At 45.4% G+C, this 24,842-nt stretch overlaps 1 protein-coding gene across 1 annotated transcript in view; it reads right to left on the reverse strand.

The window, feature by feature from the left end:
• Window positions 1-1,755: 1,755 nt before the first annotated feature.
• The window catches only part of Urb1 (URB1 ribosome biogenesis factor), a 70,251-nt gene continuing 47,164 nt past the window's right edge, over window positions 1,756-24,842 (reverse strand). Inside the window, exons 26-39 of the mRNA XM_026393567.2 lie at window positions 22,933-23,126; window positions 21,467-21,577; window positions 21,320-21,383; window positions 19,575-19,746; window positions 19,102-19,207; window positions 11,697-11,857; window positions 10,998-11,109; window positions 9,173-9,279; window positions 8,506-8,649; window positions 7,281-7,390; window positions 5,976-6,161; window positions 4,853-5,094; window positions 3,601-4,200; window positions 1,756-2,469 (exon numbers count right to left, since the gene is read on the reverse strand). Of these exons, the coding sequence (XP_026249352.2) occupies window positions 2,297-2,469; window positions 3,601-4,200; window positions 4,853-5,094; window positions 5,976-6,161; window positions 7,281-7,390; window positions 8,506-8,649; window positions 9,173-9,279; window positions 10,998-11,109; window positions 11,697-11,857; window positions 19,102-19,207; window positions 19,575-19,746; window positions 21,320-21,383; window positions 21,467-21,577; window positions 22,933-23,126 (2,482 nt within the window). The 3' untranslated portion in view covers window positions 1,756-2,296. The remainder of the gene's footprint in view (window positions 2,470-3,600; window positions 4,201-4,852; window positions 5,095-5,975; window positions 6,162-7,280; window positions 7,391-8,505; window positions 8,650-9,172; window positions 9,280-10,997; window positions 11,110-11,696; window positions 11,858-19,101; window positions 19,208-19,574; window positions 19,747-21,319; window positions 21,384-21,466; window positions 21,578-22,932; window positions 23,127-24,842) is intronic.

Genomic DNA, 24,842 nt, shown 5'->3' on the forward strand with positions numbered 1-24,842 from the left:
GCCCCTTTGTTAGGACACTGGGGAGGCCTGCAGAGTACTCGTGTGTCCTCCACTACTAAGATGTGGTGGCATCTCCTTTGCCAGCCAGCTGGCCAGGTCATGTTCTCCTCCTCAGCTTTTCAACACAGTGCCCAAGAGGTCTCCCATGCAGGGAGGCCGTGCCTGTGCCCAAGGGGAGCAAAGCAGACTCCATGTTCACAGAGGGCCTCAGCCATGCTGAGGCTGGCAGGTGGAGTCCCACTCGAGATGCCACTTGTGCCCATGGATCTGAGATCCCCGAGCTTCTAGTCCTCTAGTACCCAGCAGAATCATGCAACAAGGTCCTGAAAACCCACTTGTGCCACCCAGAACTTTTAGGTAACGAGTTGGTTTTAGTTTTAAAATAATGTTTTCTTTCACAGGAGTATTTAAAATACAGCTGTCCTTTGAAATCCATGGGGGTTGGTTCTAGAACCCCTCAAGGAGGCCAAAATCTACAGAGGCTCAGGTTGCTTCTGTAAAATGTATTTGCATATAACTTACTTATATCCTCCCATACTTGTGATACCTAACACAGTGCAAATGCTAGGAAACAGCTGTTCCATGGTGCTGTTCAGAGAATGACAGGAAGTCTGTACATGATCAGTACAGATGCAATTCTTAGCTGAATTCGTGGCCCAGGAACCTGCAGATCCAGAGAACTGGCTGCACTTATGGTTCAGTGTTTTGAGTTCTAGGTCTTGGTGAAGACCTTGTACAATCTATTCTCCACAAGGTGAGACTCTCCTCCACCCTAGTGACTAGAAATTGGTTCCACAGGGTGAGGGCGTGTGGGAAAGCACAGGTGTGCTCAGTAGCCCAGGCTGCCCGGCAACCCCACCTTCCCAGGGCTCATGTCAGAGGTGGGCAGGGGTCACCAGGTAAGCTGAGCCTGAGCCTGCCCCAGCAAAGCTGGGAAGTCAAATCCCACCCATGTTGGAACTTAAGAACCTAGGAGACAGCTGACAGCCTGAGGCCTGTGCTGGGGCCAAGGAAGTCCACTCTGTGAGTGGCCCCTCCTCACCTCCCCTAGACACCTGGGCTGCAGGGACACACCCCAGACCCTGCTCCTCATGAATCAGAAGAAAACTCAGTAAGCATGTGACAGAAGGGTAAGACACAGGTTCAGAGGGAACCATGAAGAGAAGGCACAGAAAATGGGGCCTTAGCTGGAACAGTGCTTGCAGAGGCCAACCTGAATCCAAATGTGGAATTTCAACCTCAGAATGGTCTCCAAGAATCCTGCTGTGGCCTCTTTTGATGGGGGAGTGAACAGGAGAGATAAATGGCCCTTGCTTTTTAGACAATGAACTCTATTTGTGGTAAAGGGACTAAACATAGTAGGCATTATTCTTACTTCAGTTAAAAACCTTAAGTCATTTAAAACTTACAAAACATTCTAAAAAGAATATCGGTAAGTGTGAATGTTTAAGGCAAAACCAAGCCGTTCTCAGTGCTATGTACATTATTCCGGACAAATTAGGTAACTGCTTCCCAAGTAACATAACAGCCCCCCAGGGGCCCAGCATGTGTGGAAGAGTCTGAAAGGACCAGACTAGTATTTTGGCTGTGAAATCAATGAGATTTTACATTGACTCTTGTTATCTCCAATACCCACTAACATGTGAACCTCCAAAATCAAATTCTGACCTATAAAATGCAGGTCTCTGGAATAAAATCATCAAAATCAAAGCAAAACACAAAAACATTACAAAAATAGACATTTAATATCAAGAAATTATAACACTCAAAAATCTCTTTGAAATATAACTTTAGAAACATAGGCTGTAATTTCTGTCAATCTTGAGGATTTAATAATAAAATAATCAAAAACACTGCCGGAACTTACGCATTCAGAGTATACAAAATTTTGTCATGACTTCTTACAGACAGAAAACTTCAAATATCTATTTTCATGGTCATCAAAAAATATGACAGACTTTTCAACATCTTAGCTGATTCAATATCCACAAATCTGTTCTGCACTCACAAGCAACCTCGACTTGAGCAGTTTCCAGCAAAACACAAGGCACTCCACGAGGCACTCCCAGAGACAAGGAAAGACCTGCCCACCTGGCCCTGATGAGCCTGGTGGCCCTAATGCACCTGAGTCACATGGCTCTGCCCATTTGGTACACATGGTCCCTTGAGCTTATTATTTATTGGTCAGTTAAGTGAAGTCCTTCCAACATTTTTCAGAAAACCGAGTTAATGTATTGAACCTGCCGGTTCATGTCTTTCCTGAAACTTGACCCAGCCAAACTTCAGAAGCTGGTGTTCATGCCTCTAAGACAGAGGCAGCAGTGTCCTTGCAGAGCACAATGATGGCCTCCTCTTCACCACCTGCCGTGTCCTTTGCAGCATCACAGACCATTCGAACATGGGCCAGAAGGTTGGCTGGCTGCCGGGTGCCTAGCCAGACATCCTTAACATACAGGGACACGAGGAATGCTGTGGAGGCAGAGAAGAGTCAGACAAGGCTGTGAGGACACTGGGAAGGAAAGCCAGCCTCCCGCCACAGGGCAGCAATGCCGGGTGAGCACCTATATGAAAAATTGCTTTTGTGATGGCTGAATTTTTGTGTTAATCATTTTTATTTTAAACCTTCTGATGAATATGAAATTTTTAAAAATATTTATTTTCAGTTATAAGTGGACACATATCTTTATTTTTATTTGGTGCTGAGGATCGAACCAGTGTTTCACACTTGGTAGGCGAGTGCTCTACCTCTGAGCCACAATCCCAGCCCATGAGAATATTTTATAAATATAAATAATATAAAAAAGAAGTTACTACAACATAGGTTTCTTCTGCTTTTGAGCAGCCACACCTGGAGCCAGCATTGGATTCTGAGAAGCACTTCCCAGAATCATCTCACATCATATCCTCAACCGCCTGAGTGGGGAGAGATGGTCTAATGGGCAGAAAGACTTACTTTTCTGGCTGCAGCCAGGTGAGAGGAAGAGGGTCATCACACTATTGGGTCAATTCACTTGCGTGGCCTGCTGGCTCTTCCCCTCCCAGCTCCCCTACACATCCCTCAGTGAAAGGGAGCACCCTCCCAGATGGAGGAGGCCACACCTGCCTCCCAAGTCTTCTCACAACCATTAAAGCTGCGAAATTCCTTCTTCACTCACTCCTGTGTCCCAAATTGTGGGCATCTGCTAAGTGCAAGCACAAACCACGTGCATGCATTTGTGCACTTCTGCAGATGTCCACACATGTGTGCATGCACACGTACAAGCTTTGCTGTGACATGCAATGCAATCCCCCATTTGGGTGGTGGTCACACATGCTGTGCTATGCAGCATGGGAGAGTCTGAGGTTGCTCCTTTCTCTACCACAAACCTATCACTGGTGTCTCACCTGGGAGCCAAGGCAAAGGCTTCCTCTCCATTTACACTAGGGCCAAATGGCAAACCACTAGCAATCCCCAGAATTGTGGGAGGGGCCACTCAAATACTTTGTCAAAGCACCAAACTGGGAAGTTTCTGGCAGGGCCTAACTGACTCTAAGGGACACAAGCTTCTGCCCAGCCCACTAACACATTCCTTCAGCTTCCAACCAAAGAGCCAGTATTACCTTGTGGGGCTTTGTCTTTCTCATCCAGAGAAGATGTCCACAGAGCTTCCACTGCTTGGTGGAAGGGGCTCTGTACCTGGCCCTGAGCTGCCACCAACTGAAGCATGACCGTGGTGAATAGGTAGGCCACATCCTGTGCAGGACCCACCAGCTCCTCAGCACTGCAGAGGCAGCTGTAGAGCTTAAACATGCTGCTCCTCACAGCATTGTCCCCAAGAAGGTCAGCTACCACCTCTGCATGTGGCAAAATGTGGTTCTTGAGCCAGCCAAGGAGTCCCATAGCTTCTGCCCTGCTGAGTGGGCACTCGCCTACTGACCGCAGCACCCAGCTGACCACCAGGGAGGCAATGGCATACCCAGGACCTGGTGCTTCACTTTCCAGGGTGGTCTGGTCTGCAGGCTCCTGAGCAGGTTCAGATCCAGGGACCACAGGCCCCCAGTAGGTCAGTATGGACCGCAGGAGACCCTTGCATGTTTCCAAACTAGATGCCGTCAGTTCAGGGTTGACCGTAGCCTCTGCCTCTCCAGGCCTCCTTTTTCGGCTCCGTGGGCCTTTGGCTCGGGCTGGCACAATGGGCCTGTTCTTATCCTTGAGCACTTCTATTAATCAAGGAGAAAAACGGCAGTGAGGCTGGGCACCTCCCTCCACACAGATCCTCCTCTAAGGAGAAGGGAGGGGGCAGCTCAGGGTCCCAGGCACGTGGCACTGCTCCTAGAGGCCTTCTCCTACATGACATCCACTGCCATTGCTGTTAATGACAACATTTTCATTAGTGGATGAGAAAAGCCAGGTGCAGTGGTGCACCTGTAGTCCTAGCTCCTTGGAGGCTAAGGCTAAGGTAAAGAAACACTAGAGTTTGAGGCCAGCCTGGGCAACTCAGAGAGACCTCACCTCAAAAAAGAAAAAGAAATACACAGGAGGAAACATAGACCTGGACATGGCAGTGTCACAGTGTGGATCCAGGAGGTCTGGCCAATTTGTCCTCTCGACCCCACATCACAGGGCAAGGTGGGCAAGTAGCTCTTAGCTGCCTCCTACCTGCTCTACAGGTTAGCGTCCTTATACTTGGGGAGGTTAAGTGACTTACTCAAAGGCAAAAGCTACTTAGCAGCAAGGCTGGACTTAAACCCAGGTCTCCCCACTCGCTCTAGGCCTTGAGGCTTTAGATATGCTGCTCACAGAGGGAGGGACTCTGGCTGCTCTGGGTGGACCCAAAGCAGCTTGAGAGCTGTCTTGGGTTCTGACACTTACTCATTAGGTCCCTGAGTTGGCACTTCTCAATAGCTGCTCTCAGGTCTTCCTGCAGCTTAGTGTTTCTTTCGATGATGCTCCACTTATGCAAGAGGACCAGGACGTCTTGGGTGGAAAGTACCATCTCATTCACAGTGAATCGGCCCATGTCCTTAAAGGTCTGCAGAACGGTGGCCCGGTATCTCAGCACGGAATCGAGTGTCTTAAAGAAGCTGACGAGCTGGGTGGAAGCCAAGGTAGGCCTGTTGGGGAGCCAACATTATAGACTGAGCAAAAGCTGCCTCCCTCTCCCGGAAGGACAGCACAGGGCTGGAGTGGCCTTCAATGTCAGTTCACTCAGGAACCAGGTTTCCCTTTACAACAGATACCTAGCACAGCCCCCAGTACACAGAGGAGGGAAAAGTGAGCTGCTCCAGAGAAGGGGAAAAAGAAGACCCAGAGTCTAACCCCTACCCAAGAGGAAGAAAGGTCTGTTTGGAAACCTTAGCTAAATGAGTAGCTGGCAGAAAGCTGAGGAGTCAGAGCTAGGAGATGTACAACAGTCCACACCAGGCCTGTGCCAACTCCTCTCCATCTCAGGACTATCAGACTCAAGTGAAGAAGGCCCAGGAAGGCTCCAGGACAGCATCACTCCCATGGCTGATGCCTGATTGATAGGCACTGGGAGGAGACACATCTCTCTAAACTCCAAGAAATTTAAAACTAAGTAACATGTATCCCACACAACATTAAAAGTAAAACCATTATTTTAAAGAGCAATTTGTCCTCAGCAACAACTCCTGATGATCCCAAAATGAGAAGCATGGCTGTCTACCAGAGACTTCACTGAATTTGGAACATGAAACAGAATGTCCTGCTCCTTATCAAGCAATGCTTCATACTGAGCATAATCTGTTTGCTACTCATCTTCTAGTTTGTTAGCAGAGTGAAGAAAAGAGCTGCAACAGATGTCCTTACAACATCAACACTTGGTACCAGAATTCTGGCCTGATTCAAACCAGGACATGGCCAGAACCCACCTGTGGCATCTTGGTGTCCTTAGTAACAGGAAAGAGTAGTAAGTGGCACTGGCCACTGCAACCTCAAATAGGCATGTTAGGGGTCACCTGGTGGGGCAGCTCACCTCAGATGCTTCATAAGTGCGACAAGGACATAAAGGAACTCGTTGACCAGGTGCAGGGCAAGCAGCTTTCGGGGCTCGTGGGAGCCAGGCTGGCAGTTCCCTTCTACTCTTTTGTCTCCTAAGTTGGTCACCCACAGTGTATGCAGCAAGGAGATCACATTAGAGAGCAGCTGAGTCTCCAGAAATCTGAAACAAACACAGCAGTGGTCCAGTCCTGCCACATCCTCTCCTGTCAGTCTGTGGAGGTGGGAGGGCAGGATTGCAGAAGAGGATATGGTCCTATCTGCTCACCTTCTCAAAAAGCACATCCTCTAAATAAAAACAGGGTGGCCCAGATGCCAATTCAGCTCCAACACAAGCCAGGGCCCCACACTCCTTTCTAACCAGAGGACTGCCCTAAGTCCCTCCAGAAGTTTCGGAGAGCTGCACTACACTGTCCCATTTATGATAGCAACCTTCTAAAACTTCAAGGTACTAGCCAGGAACCAGGAATAATTGGCTAATTATGCCTTTTATTATTTGTGTAGTTTTTTGGGGGGGAGGGGTGGGGGATTGAACTCGGGGCGCTCGACCACTGAGTCACATCCCCAGCCCAATTTTGTACTTTATTTAGAGACAGGGTCAAACTGAGTTGCTTAGTGCCTCACCATTGCTGAGGCTGGCTTTGAACTTAATCCTCCAACCTCGGCCTCCCAAGCAGCTGGAATTGTAGGCCTGCACCACTGTCCAGCTAATTATGCCTTTTATAAATCTGAAACTATCTTAAAGTCGATGTTCAAAGACATAATATTTAGAATATTGTCTTCTTCTATGGAATTTTAGAAGATACTTTAAAAACAAAATGCATGAAGAGCCTAGAGACCTCTGGGCTTCTCTGCCAGTGGTTAGTTCTTTGAGAGACAAAGTCTTCCAGTCACAAGCACCCTGTAACAGTCTTCGGCTCTCTCGATGGCCTCAGGGACTGAAGGTTGTCAGGTATCACAGTGAATCTCCAACTCCAGCCCCCTGCACCACAGCAGTGCAGGCTCATCACTGAGCCCCCTGGACCCGCAATGGCAATGGGAGTACTGAACTGAGCCACTGTCACCCAGCAACTTCCAATAATCTACCCTGAAAGGAAGAGCTTCAGGGAAGGGGAGGGAAAGTCACCTGGGTATTACCAGGGGACTGTCAGGCACGCTGGGCATCAGAGGACACTGTTTCAGAGAGCATGGTGTCTACTAGACACTCCAACTGGTAGTAGATATCATGTCTCCATTCCACCTTCCTCTAACCTGATATACCTCTCATGCAAAAAGCACTTACTTGTTCTCAAGGATGTGTAAAATCCATGTTAAAAGGCTATAGTCCCGTATGATTTCATAGGCAGATCTGGCAACTTGGGCAGCATTCTGTAGAATTTCCAGGATCCAATTCTGAAAATCCAAAACAAAATGATACTTCTTGGTGGAAGAACCAAACTTACTTATCAAAGGCATGCTCCAAATGAAGGCTGCTTTGCTAAATCTGTCATAGTATGGCTGTGAAGGAAAGTATCCTTCCCCACCAGTGACAGCCAGAGGAAAGGCTTCCAGCAACTGGGAGGCTGGGAGGAGCCCCACTTCAACAAACCCATCATAAGGAACCAACCAGAAGCAAAGATGGAGCCAAGAAACCACACAGCCCAGATATGCAGCAGCCCAGTGGGGGAAGGAAAGTGGGCCCATCTCTAGCCCAGCTCTAGCCACTGGAGCCTACTCTGCCCTTCTGTTTCATTACCTGGAAAGGGGGCCATTAAGATGGGACTGCCCCTGAAATACTCAATAGTGCCTCAGAATTCTCACATGCCAAAAAAAAGTAAAAAGCCACTGTATTCAAATTCTGCTTATTCCAACATGCTTCTTAATCCTGACTTACTCCTATTCATTTACATTTCACAAAATACCAGAAACAAAAGCCAACTTGCTAGGAATTAATGGAAATGCCAAAGCTTTTTTCTACCTATTTCCTAAAAAACACGTTTGTCAGCTCTTGGTTCCAGGAAATGAAGTCTAAGGTCAGATTCCAAATTAGCTAGGGGAGGCAGGCAGTTAAGACTCCCAATTCTCCTTTCCTTACAAGTTTTGATGCTTCTGAGCACTAAGTGAAATCCTGGTGGCTTGAGGGCACCTCTGTCACCTATGTGGAGTAATTTGTTCCTAAGCTCTTGGCCAGCTCCACAGGCTCATGATTACTGATTGGTCCCTTTCTTATGAAAGCAAAATAAAAGGCATCCCTATCAGTCAAGAGCACAGTGAGAGGGAGGCAATGAAAAGCATTTCATCAGGGGAGAAATGATACTGGGCACCCCACCCTGCGCATGAGTGAATTAGCCTACACATGCAGGCAGAAGGACGGGCGTCAATGGAACCTCATTTTCCTCATTTCAAAGCCAGGCTCAGGGCGGTCACATCCACACTTGGGTTAGAATTCACAAGGACTTGGCTTCCAAATAAAACCACAAAACAGAGCAGACCTTTCTGTCTCAAATAATCCTACAGAATTAGCTCACCTGCGCCACTTCGTCACACAGCGGGCTGCTGAAGAAGGTCAGGATAATGTGGAAGACCCCTCGCCGGGCACAAAGCTCATAGCAGTTTTTGTCGCGAATCCCCTGCCGCAGAATCCCAAACACCCATTCCTGTTCGGTTTTTTGCTATAACCCAGGCAAATGAGAAAGCATCATTAACTAAATTAAAGTCCTTTTATCTGACAACCCTTCAAACACCACTGTTTTCAAGTGGTGGCGAAGACTGCCATAGAAGCCCTGGCCTCTGTTTCTGATTATATATTAAAACCCTTAGTCTCGTCCCTGATTCCACTGCTTCAGGTCAGGAATAAAGGACCAGGTCAGTTCAAACACCAAGCTGTTTTTGGTCAGGCAGGGGGCTCCACAAAAAGATACTTTTATTTAACCCAGGCATTCACCAAGGAAATCCCAGGAGAATGTGGGAAGAGTCAGGACTGACAGAGAGTGTTAAGGGTTCAAGAAGCATGATCAGTGCGTGGGACAGGAGCCCCATCTATGCAGAAGCCCATGTGAACGGCTCCTTTTTGTGACCTTGTTTGTGCAATCATCTCAGCTGTGTGGGAAATGGTATTAATGAGGAAAACACCAGAAAAATAACAGTGACTGAGTGATACAGTTCAGGAGTCTCTGGGAGCTTTGAAAGCATTACCTCAAAGTCAGAGCTGTAGAAGAACTGGTAGAAGCCCGGCACTTTGTCCATGTTCAAGTACTCATGGGACAGCAGGAACTTGCTGATCTTCCAGTACATGTGTTCCTCTGAGAACAGGCAAGATAGTCACTGACTGCAGGTGTCAATAGGACACCTTGAGGCTGGCAGAGCACGGGAGGCAGGTGCTCTGGGTATTAGCCATGAGGCACTGTCCCCAGGGAGCTTTTCTACCCTTGCCCAGAACACTGGTTCTTGAGAATTAGAATACAGCTGGACACCTGATGTTGCAACCGCACAACGGCTTTCCCTTGTGGTTCAGAACCATTGCTGGACCTGGCCACACAGACAGCAGCACAGGACTGACATCACACCCATCAGCCCACTCTCCTCTGCTTCCCACAGAGAAGACCTATCTCAGGAAGGGAGCCTCAGTTCAAGAACACAGGCAGAGGTGAGACCCTCCTCCCTCTACAGCCTGAGCCAGCTCAGCATCTGCTGCCTGCAGGTCCCACCTCAACCTGAGTGCTGATGTGGGACAGCTACACCCGGGTGCCACACACTGGATGGGAGGTGGGGACTACAAACATCATGGTCTCTGCTGTATTTTCTCATAATAGGACCTTTAAAATCTACAAATTATTTTTAATTATATTTCTTCTTCCTCAAATTTGTAAGGCAGGGAAAAACCATGTCATAAAAATTACATAGGATTGAGGGCTGGGGTCGTAGCCCAGTAGAAAAGTGCTTGCCTAGCCTGTGTGAGGTACTGGGTTCAATTCTCAGCACCATATGCAAATAAAATAAAAGTCCATCAGCAACTAAAAAATATTTTTAAAAATTACTTAGGAGGAAATGAAAATCAGATCTGAATTCTAAGAGCAGCCTGATACAAGCTAACTGTGGTCTTGGACACACTACTCAACCTTGGGGGCCTCAGCTGGTATGAAGGTGGTGGCATCAGCTGGGGGGCTGTTTTCTCATCAGAGATACAACCATCGATGCTAAAAGAACCCTGCAGTCCTCAATCGTACCAGCATTCCACCATTTTTTCTCAATAATGGCAAAACAAAGACATGTGATGAATTAAGGTTTCTTGCTCACACCACCTCAGTGGAGGAGCCCCACTTCCCTGTGGGTAACACTGGAGCTGTGTTCTAAAAACCCAGTGACACGTGCACAGTGACTCCATGCTTTCCAGCTAGGGACCCCTAAGCCACTCTGCGTTCTCCTAAGCAGGGACCAGTGAGGACCAAGAGCAGCGGCCAACCTGATGGGAGGCACTGTGCCAGGCAGCCTGTGAAGGCTCTGGGGTGTCACCTGCACAGTGATCCTAGAGGTGTGGCAGTGCTGCTACTATCACCCTGCTTCAGAGTGAAGACACCGAGGCAGGAAGGGGCCCAAGGCATCCTAGCTCAAGTCCAAGCTCTCAGCCCCAGCTTAGTCCCTAATATGGTCACATTCAGGGATGCTGTGATCTCCTGGGTTTTATTTGCTTTTACCAGTTTTATATAACATGCAAATATGAGTCCATACTCCTTGCCCCCATCATACACACTGTTCTGCATTTTTTTTTTTCCATTTAGTTTTTTCTGGATCTAGTCCTACAGAGTTTCAACACTTATTTTCTGTCTACTACTGATGGGTGTTACGATGGCTCCCAGTTCTTCACTATTACAGTTCTTTACTATTATAGGCTCTGAATGACCTTGAACATGTCATTTCTCATAGATATGTGACTGATTACACTAGTGGGATAAATCCCAGATGCGAACTTGCTCAATCTTCAATTTTCAATTTCTCTCCAACCAGATTATATCAGGGGTACCTGGTTTCAAAATCTGCTGGGCTGCCTTGGCAATGAAGAGAGCCAAGGTAAAAGTGAGTCTCATGTTCGGGGTTCGAATACCATTCCGGACCATATCCAACAGGTAAAGCAGCTGAAAGATAGGGTAGAACGGGGTGGGGGGAGCACTTTCAGAACTGTGACTCTGTAGCTGAACCACCACTGTGCAGGCGTGCCTGCTCCTCCCACCCCAGGGACACAAAGGATGCAGCTCACAGCACAAGACACCAGGTTGCTACCATTTTAGGGATGTGTTTTGCTTTTCACCTTCTTTCAGGAGGCAAGCCCATGCCCAATGGCAGAGATAAGGCCAGGCACTGTATCCTGAGAGGCCAATCTGCTCTTGGTTCTCTCCTAGCACAGGGCACAGATTTTTGAGGGTCAGAAATCTTCATTACTGAGTTTAGACCAAAGAAATGCTCAACAGAAACCAAGCATCTGTCTACCCACAGGAAGAGCCATTGTAAGGGGAAACCTTGTTCTTACTCCCCAGGAGATGAGGCTCAAAGGCAGCTTCCTGCATCACCTCCTAGAGGCAAAAGACTAGTTCCTCAGCAGATCTCCCAGCAACATACCTGTTCCAGTAAATATTCCTACCAGACCCAGCAGACAGCCAGCTAGTTCTCTGACATCTGCCAGGCCCATTCTCCTCCCATAGGCTTGTCCCCATTTCCTACTCACCTGGGACTGCTCCCGGAACCGAGCACCCTCCAGGTGTGAGTAGTAGGCCGCCAGGATGGAATAAGCTGCAGCTCGCATCTGGGGGTCATAGCTACTGAGGGCTGCCACAGTTAGGCCCAGAGCATTTGAATCCAAAAATTTTCGACAGTCCACCACAAATTCTACAGGAAAACAAAATACTACACTAAACATACCACAGGAATTTATGATTCTTATTCTTTTCTGCATCTTACCAATCTCAGCTACATGTGCTGAATGTGAGCAAGCAAGTCTTTCTCTGGCTCCCTAACAGCTGCAGAGTTGGATTAAAAAATATTTTCTTTTTGTGGCAATAACTGCCATGTCTTCAGTTTCTAAGAGCCTGCAAATCCTCACTGGGGTTATTTCACTTTCTCCCATGAACATCCCATGAGCTGGAAAGGAACAGAGGAATGCTGAGACCCAGGGCTAAGTGCTCAGCCAAGAGCCGGGGCCTTGACTGGGGATCTGCAGCCAGCTCCCCATGTCTGCCTGTTCAGCCCACAGCTATGGTGTTACTAACTGCAAGCACCACTTAGGAAAATACAGAAGGGAAGGCTGGGAAATGTAGCCAGTATAAGCCAGTTGGACCTGGCTCATCAGTTTTACAAAGGATTAAGCTAGATTCACTCTGCAACCCTTATTCATTCTTCAAACAAACTAAAAAAAATCTCTCAGAAGACTGGTTCACCATACTTGAGTAACAGCTATAGTCAGGAGAGCCTTCTGGCTGGTATCTGTGAGGCCTGGAGAGGCTCCTACTGCTCTAGACGAGGACAAGACTCAAAGTGGATCAGATATGCAGAGGACCTTACCACAATGTTCAGAATACTTTAATAAGAACCCAGGCCTTTTTACAAAACAAATTCTGTCAAGAAGGACTTGGAATAGAGATAGGTCACTTTGTTAAAAAATGATTTATCTGAGCTGGGTGCAGTGATGCATGCCTACAATCCCAGCAACTTGGGAGGCTAAGGCAGGAGAATTGCAAGTTCCAGACCAGCCTGAGCAACTTAGCAAGAACCTGTCTCAAGATAAAATAAAATAAAATAAAATAAAATAAAAAATAAAATAAAATAAAAGGTCTGGGGATGTAGCTCAGTGACATAGCACTTGCCTAGCATACTTGAGATCCTGGGTTCAAACCCCAGTGCCACAAACACATACATGATAATTATCCTAGCCATGATAATTATCCATAAAGATGTTATGATGTTCTTTAGAGTGAGTAACCAATAACCTAGTTAGGAAATAAATGCAAGCCCAATGAAATGACTGCTCTAAGCTGGTAATCTTGTAATATACTATCAATAGAAGATACACCATTCATAGCATTTTTAAAAAATAGGGAGACTATTAGAGGGCAGATGGAGCATGTTAAATACAGGATATAAAAACACAAACCATGTTTCTAGGGATGTAAACTATAATGTTTGAGATGAAAATGTACTGAATGGTCCACTGAATTAGATACTATGGAAAATAAAAAAGCTTGTGACTATAAAGACAGTAATAATAGAACTATCCAAACAAAATCACAGACAGAACAGCATTTTAAAAACCATGATGAAGAGAACATCCCTGAGCTGTGGGGCAATCTAAGCAGCCCAAACTTCCATATTTGTCAAGACCTATACCCACGTAGGGCCAAGAGGCTCAAGGAACCCCAAGCACAAGAAACAAACAAAAAATCCTATCCAAGCATATCTTAATCAAATTGCTTGAGACAAGTAATGAAAAAAGATCTTAAAAGCAGATACACAACACACAGAAAAAAGGGAAGAAAAATGGCAGATGATTATTGTTAGCAACACCATGTGACCCAGAAATCAGTGGAACAACATCTTTCAAGTACTGCACAAAAAAAGCCTATTAAACTAGAATTCTATTCCCTTTGAAAATCTTTCAAAAGTTTTTTTTTTTCCAGATATAAAAAAGCTAAAAGACTTGATCACTAGCAGACTTGAACTACAAGAATTCTTAACTGAAGTATTTCAGACAGAAGTAGAATTATATCAAATAGAAATGTGGATCTACATCAAGGACTACAGAGAATAAAAAAATGGTAAAAATGGCACCTTCAGGAAGGGAGATTATTAGAGAAGAGGAAGGAGCAGGGGGAGGAGGGAGGGTAGGAAAGTGACTGAAGTATGTCAACACATGTATGAATATGCCACAATGAAACCCATTATTCTGTATAATTAATATGCACTAATAAAAGAACTGATGGCCATGTGGTGAATACAAACAAGTAAATCTCTTCAAAAAATAATGAGGCAAAAATAGTAATCTATTGTGAGGTTTATAGATATTGAAATACAGTGTGTGGTAAGAATAGCACAAAAGCCAAAAGGGAATAATGGGTTCATACCATTATAAGGATCTCACACCATGTCCAAAGTGGAATCATCTCCACGGCAGGTAAATGGCAATAAATTAAAGATGTGTAATATGAATCCTAAAGCAACCACTACACACACACACACACACACACACACACGCTAAAAATCAACAAAGAAGATAAAACAGAGTCAGATCATAATCTCATTAAAAATAACTGGTGAATATATTCCAATTAAAAGGCAGAGATGGACAGATCAGGAAAGAAGCAGAATTCCAGTGCAGATTGCCTACCAAAGCCCACTTTTAACATCAAGACACAGATAAAAACCGAAAGAATGGAAAAGGAAGAATCATATGACTTGTGGGTTCCAATGGCTGATGGATTCAATTTCTTAATTTCTCACAACTGATTACTTTTGATGGGGAAGGAAAGCCCAAAAGCTTAAAGCTTTTTAAAAAGCACCAAATTAGATTTAAATTGTTTTGGAAAAGAAGAGTTGTGTTTGAGAGATACCTACATAACAAATTCTATACATAGAATATATTTGGAAAAGAAGTCTAAACATTTAATGTTACATTCACTAAAATGAGCTGGTACTCAGCTGGCTGGGATATTTTTAGTAATTGCTGACATTCTGAGACAAATGAATTTTCCACATGTTCATAAGGAAAAATCAATTTCATATTTCATAATCATCTCTGCTACTTTATGGAAGCTTTGGCTTTGTAACACTTATGGAAAAGGGTTGCCCTTGGGATGCTGAAAATATAATAGGCTATTTAAAAACAGTTATAAATGTCACTCTGTTTGAAGAACTTCATGAATAGCAATTTGGCCTTCGGACCAACAGACCTTCAGAGAATGGCTTAATTGGAATGATTATCCAGGATTAAATCCGGAAGTCTCCCTCAAGCCTCTCCTTACAGGACTCCCCACCACGTGCACTGTGGGGTAGGACTCAGTATTGGTCGTCTGGTGACAAGGCTTAGAACAAGTGACCTTCCTGTGCTGGCTGCTTTGTGAACTATGAGCTAAAGATTTCAGATCTCTTTCGTTGAGGACCAGACTTAGGTGTGGAGAAAGTGTTTGTCACTGCCATTACCAACAGCCTTGATTGGCTCCATTTCTTGGTCAAGGGCTTAAGGTTAAGAACATAGGTTCTTATTTGCAGCAAAGGGTTGAAAATGGAACTGTGAGTTGTGGTTTCTCTCTGACTGACAGGACACGTGAAGACTCACCATATACCCAAGTTGGGCCTACAAGAAGCTCAGCAATCCCTGGGCCAGGTGGGAAGTACAAACACACTGTGGGGGCCTTCTTCACATAGCTTGGTGATTCTCATGGATGTGATGGGGGATAAAGGAAGCCTGGCACCAGAGAATGTACCATGAATGATGCCATTTATGTAAAGTCCAAATATGGGCAAGAAGGGGCTTGAGGAGCTACCCACTATGCTTTATGTCTTTTTTTTTTAATTTTTTTTTTTTTTAGTTGTAGATGGACATAGTACTTTTATTTATTTATTTTTATGTGGTACTGAGATCAAACCCAATGCCTAGATAAGCGCTCTACCACTGAGCCACAACCCCAGCCCTAGGCTTTATTTCTTGATTTGGCTGGTGGCTTCACCAAAACAACTGTGTGTCACAGTTTAACTGATTTTAGTGCTGGAACTTTCCTCTCCCAATGAACTGTCTTATTGTTGGGGTGGTTTGTTTTTATTAGCAGCCAATGAAATCTGTTTAAGTCACCAGGCATCCATTTTTTGCTGAGGACATGAAGCCCAGCGCAACACCTAATAAACCTACCTTTGGAGGGTATTTTGGTTTTCGTTGTATACATTTCCTTTTCCACCTCTATGCTTTCTGAAATGTTCTACTTCAATGTGAATTTTAATACCACCAGTATTTTGAGTTACTGAAAATACTTTTCAGGATGAGGACTCATGTGCTTTGCAGTTTTTTAAGAACTATATTATACCAGTAAGATTTAAAATAGTCTGTATCAGGAGACTTAAAGGTAAGGAGATGGGTGACTGGTACATCTCCCCTCAAAAAAGGCTCCCAGGCTCCCAGGATCTGCCCCTTACCACGTAAAAAGGAAGTAAGTATTCAAGACTTAGGGAAAAATACCCAACTGATTTTACTGTTAAATATTTTCTTAAGAATTAAATATTCTCCTAAGAGTTCTATTGTGAAGCAGGGGAAGAGACCAAATGATTTGTTCTAATGTTCTCCAGTTACAATGGCCAGCAAACTCATATTTTTACACTGTGGAAAATTTACTTCCATGTGTGATGAAGAACAGACCTGGATGGCACCATCAAGGCACAGAGACAGCGGATCTGCCTCGGTGAGCCTGCTGCCCGTGGCTACCCGGGCGATGAGGACACCCATCTGCTATCACCCTTTCTGACATTTGTACAAAATACCCCGTTCGCTTGCAAATAAAATCCAGCTTCAGGAACAGGACTGTGCTCTTCAAGGGGAGCTAGTGCCAGCCACAAAGAGCTACTAATGGGGAATCTCAATGAAAAGCCAGCCTCCTTTGATCCCTTTAAAAGGGTTACAAAGGGCAATGGTAGAGGTTTAGCACAACTGTCCACAGGTAGGAGCTTTTGTGTATAAAAAGAAAACTTTCAAGATTAAAAAAGGGGAAAGTATGACAGACAGTGGGGGCGTGGTCTCCCTAGTCCACCCAATGTATACAGCTATGAGGCCCCCTTCAAGGAAGCCCTCCACATACCAGCAGGCCTCCAAGGCACCCCCATACCTCCCAGGTACTGAGGGTCCCTGGAATGTTGTTCTGCCTCCTACATCCAAGGGATGAATTGAAAAAGCAGCAACCAGAAGTGCCAACAGGCACTGACCACAAAAGCCTCCTCTCCTCAGCCAAGACTAGAAAGGGGCAGACAACACAGGACCTGACTTGCAGTCAGACACCTCACTGTGTTCTGAACCACACGAGCAAACTCAGAGTGGGGTGCCTGGACTTCAGCCCTGTTAGGCTATGAGGAGGGGCCCCAATTTCCCTCCTGAGACAGCATCCAAGAAGCCCTCGCATCCCTACTGGGGTGTCACAGGAAGCCCAGTGGAGAGCAAGGCCCCCCCGCCCCTACTGCCAGCTTTGACAAGGCCCTTACCTGGTGTTAGTAATAGCCACCTCTCCCCGGCCTCTCAGGACAGTTCCCAGGAGGCCTCGTGGGCAGAGGGGCTCCCACTGCAGCCCAGCAGGAAATGGGGAAAGGAGATATTTTTCAACAAATGGGGGCTGAACAACTGGACATCAGCGACAAACGAACCAACCTGGACCTGAACTTCATGCCTCAAATAGACCCTGGACTTAAAAAAAGAATAAATCTATCTAATTTAGAGAAAACTTCTGCTCTGTCAAAGACCTTGTTTCGAGTATTAAGAGATAAGCTGACACATGTCCTTCTGTGGACTAACACTACATCAAAAATACATAAAAAAACCTCAAAACTCAACCAACACACAATCTCATTACAAAATGGACAAAATAAATGGGTGCACATTTCAAAGAGAAACTCTTGGTGTTTTTTAACTTGGGAAGTTCAATCATCTTTGCTAATAGGTGTTCAGCATTCTCAAGATGTTCACAGTTTTTCAGTTATCTGTGGTCAACCACTGTCTATAGGTACTAAATGGAAAGTTCCAGAAATAAGCAATTCACAAGTATTAAATTGCAGGCTGCTATCAGCAGCATGACAAAATTATACGCACGTCAGGCCCAGAATGTGAATCATCCCTGCCTCCTGCAGGTCACTTAGTAATCATTTCTATTATCAAGACTGTCATTGTGTCATAGTGCTTGCGTTCAAGTAACCTTTATTTTACTTAATAATAATCCCAAAGAGCAAGAGAAGTGATGTTGGCAATTCAGACATGTCAGAGGCAACAAAGTGGCAGTTTTTAACTTAAGGCAAGAAAACAAATTCTATGCTGAGGTTGCTAAAATCTATGGTAAGCTATTGTGGACTGCTTACTGCAAGTGATTTATCACAAACTTTCTGTATGCATTGGAAATAACAGAATATATAGGGTTTGCAACTATCTGTGGTTTCAGGCATTCACTGGGGGTCTTGGAAGATATCTCCCCAGTAAGGGGGACTATTATATACATACATATTTTCATTCCCCACCACCCATTTATCCATAAAGACTGTCCACCTCAGGCTTCTAGGCATAAAATGCAACTCTCAAAATACACTTAAGCCAAAACCAAGTCAACCTCAGCAGACTCTAACTCAAGCATAAAAACTTTAGTTTCTGTTGGCATTTGACCACTATCTAGTAAAAGTTCAGAAAATGCTCATCATTAGGAATTAGGAAAACATTAAGGAAGAAGAGACACCCTTGGTTTTAAAGATAAATATATATTTTTCTAAAAACCACTTTATATTCAAAACGTGAGAATTGTGACTGTTATGGTTTAAACATGAAGTGTCCCCCCCAAAATGAATGTGTAAGAGCATCATTTTCAGGTGAAATGATTAGATTATGAGACTTATAAAGTAATCAGTGGACCGATCCACCAATATACATGAACTAGGCAGTAACTGGGTAACTGTAGGCAGGTAGAGTATGGCTAGAGGAAGCAGGTCACTGGCGGGTGTGCCTTTGGGTTTATATTTTGCTCCTGATGAGCAGAGCTCTCTCTCTGCTTCCTGGTTGCCATGTCCTGAGCTGATTTCCTCCACCATGCCATTCCAACATGATGCTCTTCTCCAGAACTATGGATTTGGCTAACCATGGACCTCTGAAATTGTGAGCCAAAAAGATATTCCTCTTTTTAGTTATTATTGTCAGGTCTTTTGGTCACAGCAATGAAAAGATGATTATAACAGTGACTGCTGAAAATCACTGGAATGAAAAGGTGAGAAGACAACGGAAGACCATGAAAGAACGGTCAATATCTCAAGATTCAGACCTTAAATCTGGAATTATGGCAACGATCGACATTGTCATTTGACTCCAGGAGCCCACACAGCAGCCAGGCATCCATGAGGGAGACTGCATTTACCTGGCCTGGTCAGTTCACTGAAGAGATGAAGGAGAAAGCAGGGGTCATAAAGGCCATTGAGATCCACCTTCACACTCTTGTCTTTAAACACTGATTCCTGTGAGTCCTGAAATAGCCAAAACCAATAAAAATGCATGACTCAACCTCACAAATGTATCAGCATGTCAATGTTAACCCACTGTTATCAAAGCTCAAATTATTTTGAATATTTAAGAGCTTAAAGCAGAAGAGATTCTATAAAAAGCAATGCTTACATATGAAACATATTATGATCTTTAGAATTTGCTTCAAATAAGCTTGTAGGGGAGGGGAATAAATGATACAAGGTAGCCAGTCTGGGTGAGGGGTACCTGGGGCCCAGTCGGTTCTGTACACAGTTGGGCTTTTACTTAATAAAAAGTTAATAAGAAAGACAAAGCTGAGGGTGTAGAGGGAGCCCTGGGAGAGGAAGGGGCAGAAGGCAAAAGCCGAACCTCAGGAGGCAGCAGCCTTCGGTTCAAGGGGAAGTGCAGGATGGTCTGCATCATCCGGTCCCGATCCAGCAGGCGAAGAATATCCCCAACGCTGGGCTGCTGCCACAGCGACTTTCCCAGGCTCCGGCATGTCTTGTGATGTTCCACGGCTGCTGGGCCCCACAGCAGCACCCTAGAGCCATAAAGGGAAGTGCAGACTGGTCACAGGGACTCAGTAGGAACAGCACTTTATGACACCATCCTAAGCACTTCATGTACATTAATTCAAACAATCTGCACGATGCCCCCATGGAAGGCAGTGCTATCACCCCTTTGTGAAAATAGGAAAAAGAGGCAGAAGATTAGGAAAGATGCTTGGTTGGTTACCTCCCAGCTGGCAAGTGGCAGAGCCAGGATTCAAACTTGGGGAGCCTGGCTGCAGAGCCCCAGTTACACCAAAGGCAGAATCCTGAACTCCTTCTGCCCACAGGCCACGAGTGAACAGGTCAGCCTGCATAAGACTTTTAGACTGCCCCACCTGGAGTGTCCATCACAGGTATGTCATGCACACCATGCATGCCACAAACCCCCACTGCAACTGCCCAGAGAGGGCCCCCAAGGCCTTCTGCCAAGAAAATGATAGGCCTCTCTCTCCTCACCCCCACCTCCCAATTTTCCTTCTTACCCTATCTACCTCCTGGATGGACCTACTACTGTCAGGATGCTCCTAAAGCCAGCTCTGAGGAGGGCCACTTCCCTGGTCTGAAATGTCAATCAGCTTTCTGCCATCTCCTGGATGGAGACAGTACTTTGGGGAACTAGAAGTGCTTTTATGTTCCTCAGCTCCATGGAGCCCCATGAGCTCACTTCCTTCCTTCACACTCTCCTGAGGGCTGAAGGGAGGCTCTCATAACCTAAGCTAGCTGTCACTGCTGCACAGCCTCACCTGGCCTTCTTGGCTCTCTGAGTTCAAGGGTGATCTGAGGCAACACGGACAGTTAGAAGGGCTCTTTCTTCATGGTAATGAGATTTATGCCTGATTTGCCCTCCTCTCTCACTCAGGTACACAGGGACTGTTCCTGTTCCAGGAGAGGTACAAATGACAGAATACCAACCTCAAGGTGAAAAGGGAAAAGGGGCCAGTGCACAAGGGGAAAAATGGGTCTCTACATAAGACCTGGGTATTCTTGACAGAATGTTTCTCTTTCTTTGGGGTAGTGGCAGCTTCTGAGCTAATACAGCTTTCAACTTTAAGCAAAGTGGAGCAGCTCCTGGGAGCCCAGGATATACAGACAGAGGAAGAGTGACAGATAGGGGCGGGTGGGGGGGTACAGAGAGACACTTGCAGGAATGGGCAAACAGAACAGGCCTAATGTTCAGGCAGCCCTCTTCACTCTTCTCCCCAAACCCCATCATATGTCTTTAAGTAAAGAGAAGCATGAAGAGAAAGATTTCCATAAAAATTAACCACATGAGACCTCTTAATCAGGAGTGTGTCTAGGGGCGGGTCCTCCACTAACAGGCGCCATCGGTCAGCGGGGGAGGCCCACCAGGAGACCCAAGGCAAGGCTTGGTCTTGCCTGAGTAGCTCGTGCTGGAGTTGTGCATGAGCTAGAGGATCTGTCTCCGTCACCCTGAACTGAGAATTTAAAACCAATGAGAAAACTCTCAAGCCTGGGATTTGCTGTGTGGAGAGGCAGCTGCACCATCAGGGCCAATACCCTCAGTGCCTGCTGGTCCCAGCACACGCGGGCTCCGTCACTCACCTGAAACTAATGAGGCTGAGCTTGTTCTGTTCATACGCCCGGAGGAGAAGTAAAATCTTCTGATCTGGAAGTCAATGAGGCTCCCTTTAGGAAGCTGAGCTCCTTAAACACACCATGGGATACACCCCACCAGTTCTCAACCCTTACCCAAGATGCTGAGGGTGGCCCTGTAGGCCCCAAGAAGCACGGCAAAGTGGCTACTCTCACAGACAGAGGGGCACATCCTCACCACGGTCGCCATCAGGTCCACCAGTGCTTCTGGAAGAGAAACACCAAAATGCTCAGCCCTGCAGAGACATATACATTCAGCACAGGAGTAGGGGAGGGCACATTCCAGGGAACATCGAAATGCCTAAAACAGCCCCCGAATGATTCTGGGATTTGGACCACTATCCAGTCCCTTTCCTGTTTTGTAAAATAAACATATCTTCATAGTAGCTGTATCCCTAGGTCTTTGACAAGGCTGAGGACCAGTCTCTGTTCATGCCCCCTGCACAATTTTAAGCCACTAAGATTTTTAAATCCAAGCATTTTCCCCTATGGTTCTTGTTAAGGTTTGGCTATAAGGTGTCTCCCAAGAGCTCCTGTTAATGCAGGAATATTCAGGGGCAACCTGATTACATAGTGAGAGTTGTGACCAAATCAGTCCATCCTAGTTTGAATGAACTGGCTGGGTGGTAACGCAGGTGGAGAAGGTGGGTCACAGGGGGTATGCCCCAGAAAAGGTGGATTTTTTTTTCTGTGGGTCCTTCTCTTTCAACTTCCATACCCTTCCTCCATGATATGCTGCCTCAACTTGGGCTCAAAGCAATGGAGTCAGACCAGCATGGACTCAATCTCAAAATAAACTTATCCTCCTCTAAGTTGTTCTTGTTGGGTATTTTTGTCACAGAGATGAAACGCTAAATGACACAATTATGCTACCAAAATCTATATTATTTCTATTCCTGTTTCAATAAAGGGCACAACCCTTTTTAATGTATCTATTACCTATCATTTGGGTGACAATTATCTTTCACCCTGCAGTTCATTACTGACTGCCTCTGTGGAGATTTCCAATGATCTGAGGTGTTGATTTTGCTTCTCTAAATATTCAGTGTGGCTTTGAGGGGACAGGGACTGTCAGACAACTTTTTGGACATCCTCCGTAGCCAAAACCACACTTGGGACTCATGGGCATAAAGTAGCTGCTTAGTCAATGCTTCTAAAGCCTGGCTTTAGAAGAGCTTCAGAACAGTAAACTGCTGCCAAGGAGCAGGTTTCAGCCCTTCTCCCTCGGTAAGTTTCAATCTTTCCATTAAGAAAATTCACACAACTAATCAATTTCTCTCAGGTTAGAGACCCACACCCCTCACTTTCCCTAACTCCCAGACACTAACACTGGTGCATGATACAGTACACGACCCCTTAAGCCTGATGAGGCCTTTAAAACAGGTCTCACTGTTGTCTGAACTTATGGCAGCAGTATTCTTTACTCTGGATTTGACAGAAACAAGATATTCTACTGCCATTTTCGTAATACTTGTTTAGCATTGAAAACTAGTGGGAGAGAAGTTTTGATGACATAGGAAATAAAAGCTGCAACTGAACTGGGAAGGCTGTGTGAGAGTCACCTTTTACTTGACTGTCTGGGTTTCCTTCTTCCTCAGATGTCAGCAGTGTTGGCAAAAACAGAGAATGCTGGGTGAGCATCATGTGGACCACCGGGAGCTGGATGAGCTTGGTGTGCACAGTGCTCTCCGGGCCATACAGGAGCTGTGTGGCAGCACAGAGGGTCTGTAGGAAGGTGTGGTCCTGATAGCGAAACCTGGGAGGCCAGGGTAAAAGGGAAAGAGTTTCAAGTTAGGGAAGTGTATTCTACAGGAAACTATTTTTTTTTTCCTCAAAATTCTAGTAAGATTTTCAAACACAGCACAAAGTTGAGAATGTCACAGTGGATGTGCACATACCCATCACCTGGGTTTTACCTCTACCATGGCATCATCCTTGCTAGCCTTGTTTCTAACTGTCCACCACCAGAGACGCTTCGGAAAACAAGGTGGGACACAGTGCATTTGCAGCCTGCACCACTGATGACAGGGACACGCTCTGAGAACTGTTACTGTTAGACAGTTTTGTCATTGTATAAGCATCTCGAGTGTGCTTACTCAGACAGCTACTACATCACTAGGAGAAACAATCTCATATGGAACGCCGTCGTATACAGGCCCATTAGTGACCAAAATGTCTTATGTGGCATAGGATCCAATTTTCTTTATGACATAAACACCAAACAAACTTCCTGTTTAGTTGAAACACCAGGAGGCAGTGGAAGAGCTGGACCTGAGTAGAGAAACCGAGTGCTGCCCAGCCCACCCTGCCGGCCAGGTCTCTCGCCTGCTTCCTTCCTGTTGGCTACTCAAGCTGGAAACTATGACTTAAATCCTTCAAAACCACTACAGAGACAGAATATCCATAATCTAGAAAAAAAGTTTTTTAGTTCTAAATGAATAATGTTAAGAATCAACTAATTGCCAGGCATGGTATAGCAGGCCTGTAATCCCAGCAGCTTAGGAGGCTGAAGCAGGAAGATTACAAGTTCAAGGCCAGCCTCAGCAATAAGTAAGCCAGGCCCTAAGGAATTCTGCCTCAAAATAAATAAATAAATAAATAGATAGATAGATAGATAGATAGATAGATAGATAGATAGGACCGTGGATGTGGCTCAGTGGTTAAGTACCCTGGGTTTAATCTCTAGTACCAACCACTGCCCCAAACAAACAAATAAAAACCCAAAAGAATCAACTAAGTTAAGGTAGGCACTCCATACTCACAAATTAACCAAAGTCAGAGAGAAAGCCATCACAACATAATGATCATCTATAGTTGTCATTAACCTGGACCCTCTTTCACTTCTTTCTCTCCTCTTGTGAGAGAGAGTTTTCTCTGACTAAAGTTAATGAATGATCAGGAAAATGAAAATTACAGGTATGGTACAGCATCATTTCACAACTAAGTGAGTGCCAAAAACTAAGGAGTCTGACCATGTCAAGTGTCAACAAGGACATGAAAAATGGATTTACACCCACATTGCAGAGAGAGCAAATTCACTCAACTGTGGAAAGCAGTGTGCACATTGAGGGACTCTGCGGGTGTGCCTACATTAACAGCCAGCGTGTCCTCCCACCCACAGCAACATAAGATACATGTGCTAGTCTAGTCAGGACTCTAAGGGAGAGACTTGGGGAAACAGCCTAATGTCCATTGGTAGAGGACGGGCTACATTAGTGCAGCATCTAAAGACAGTATACTATATAACAATAAAAATGAATGACTTGGATCTACATGCATCAAGTTCAATAAATCAAAAACAACTGGGTGAAAGAAAAGACAGAAAAAGAGAGACATCTGTGTAAGATACTAAACACATAAAACATTACTGATAAAACACACACTGACATGTGAAATGTGAAAATACAAAATACACATGAACAAGACAAAGCATAGCCAAGAACAGTGGGGGAAGGGGGAGAAAATGAATTAG

Source organism: Urocitellus parryii, chromosome 2 (assembly GCF_045843805.1).
Source record: "Urocitellus parryii isolate mUroPar1 chromosome 2, mUroPar1.hap1, whole genome shotgun sequence".
NCBI classification, from domain to species: Eukaryota; Metazoa; Chordata; class Mammalia; order Rodentia; family Sciuridae; genus Urocitellus; species Urocitellus parryii.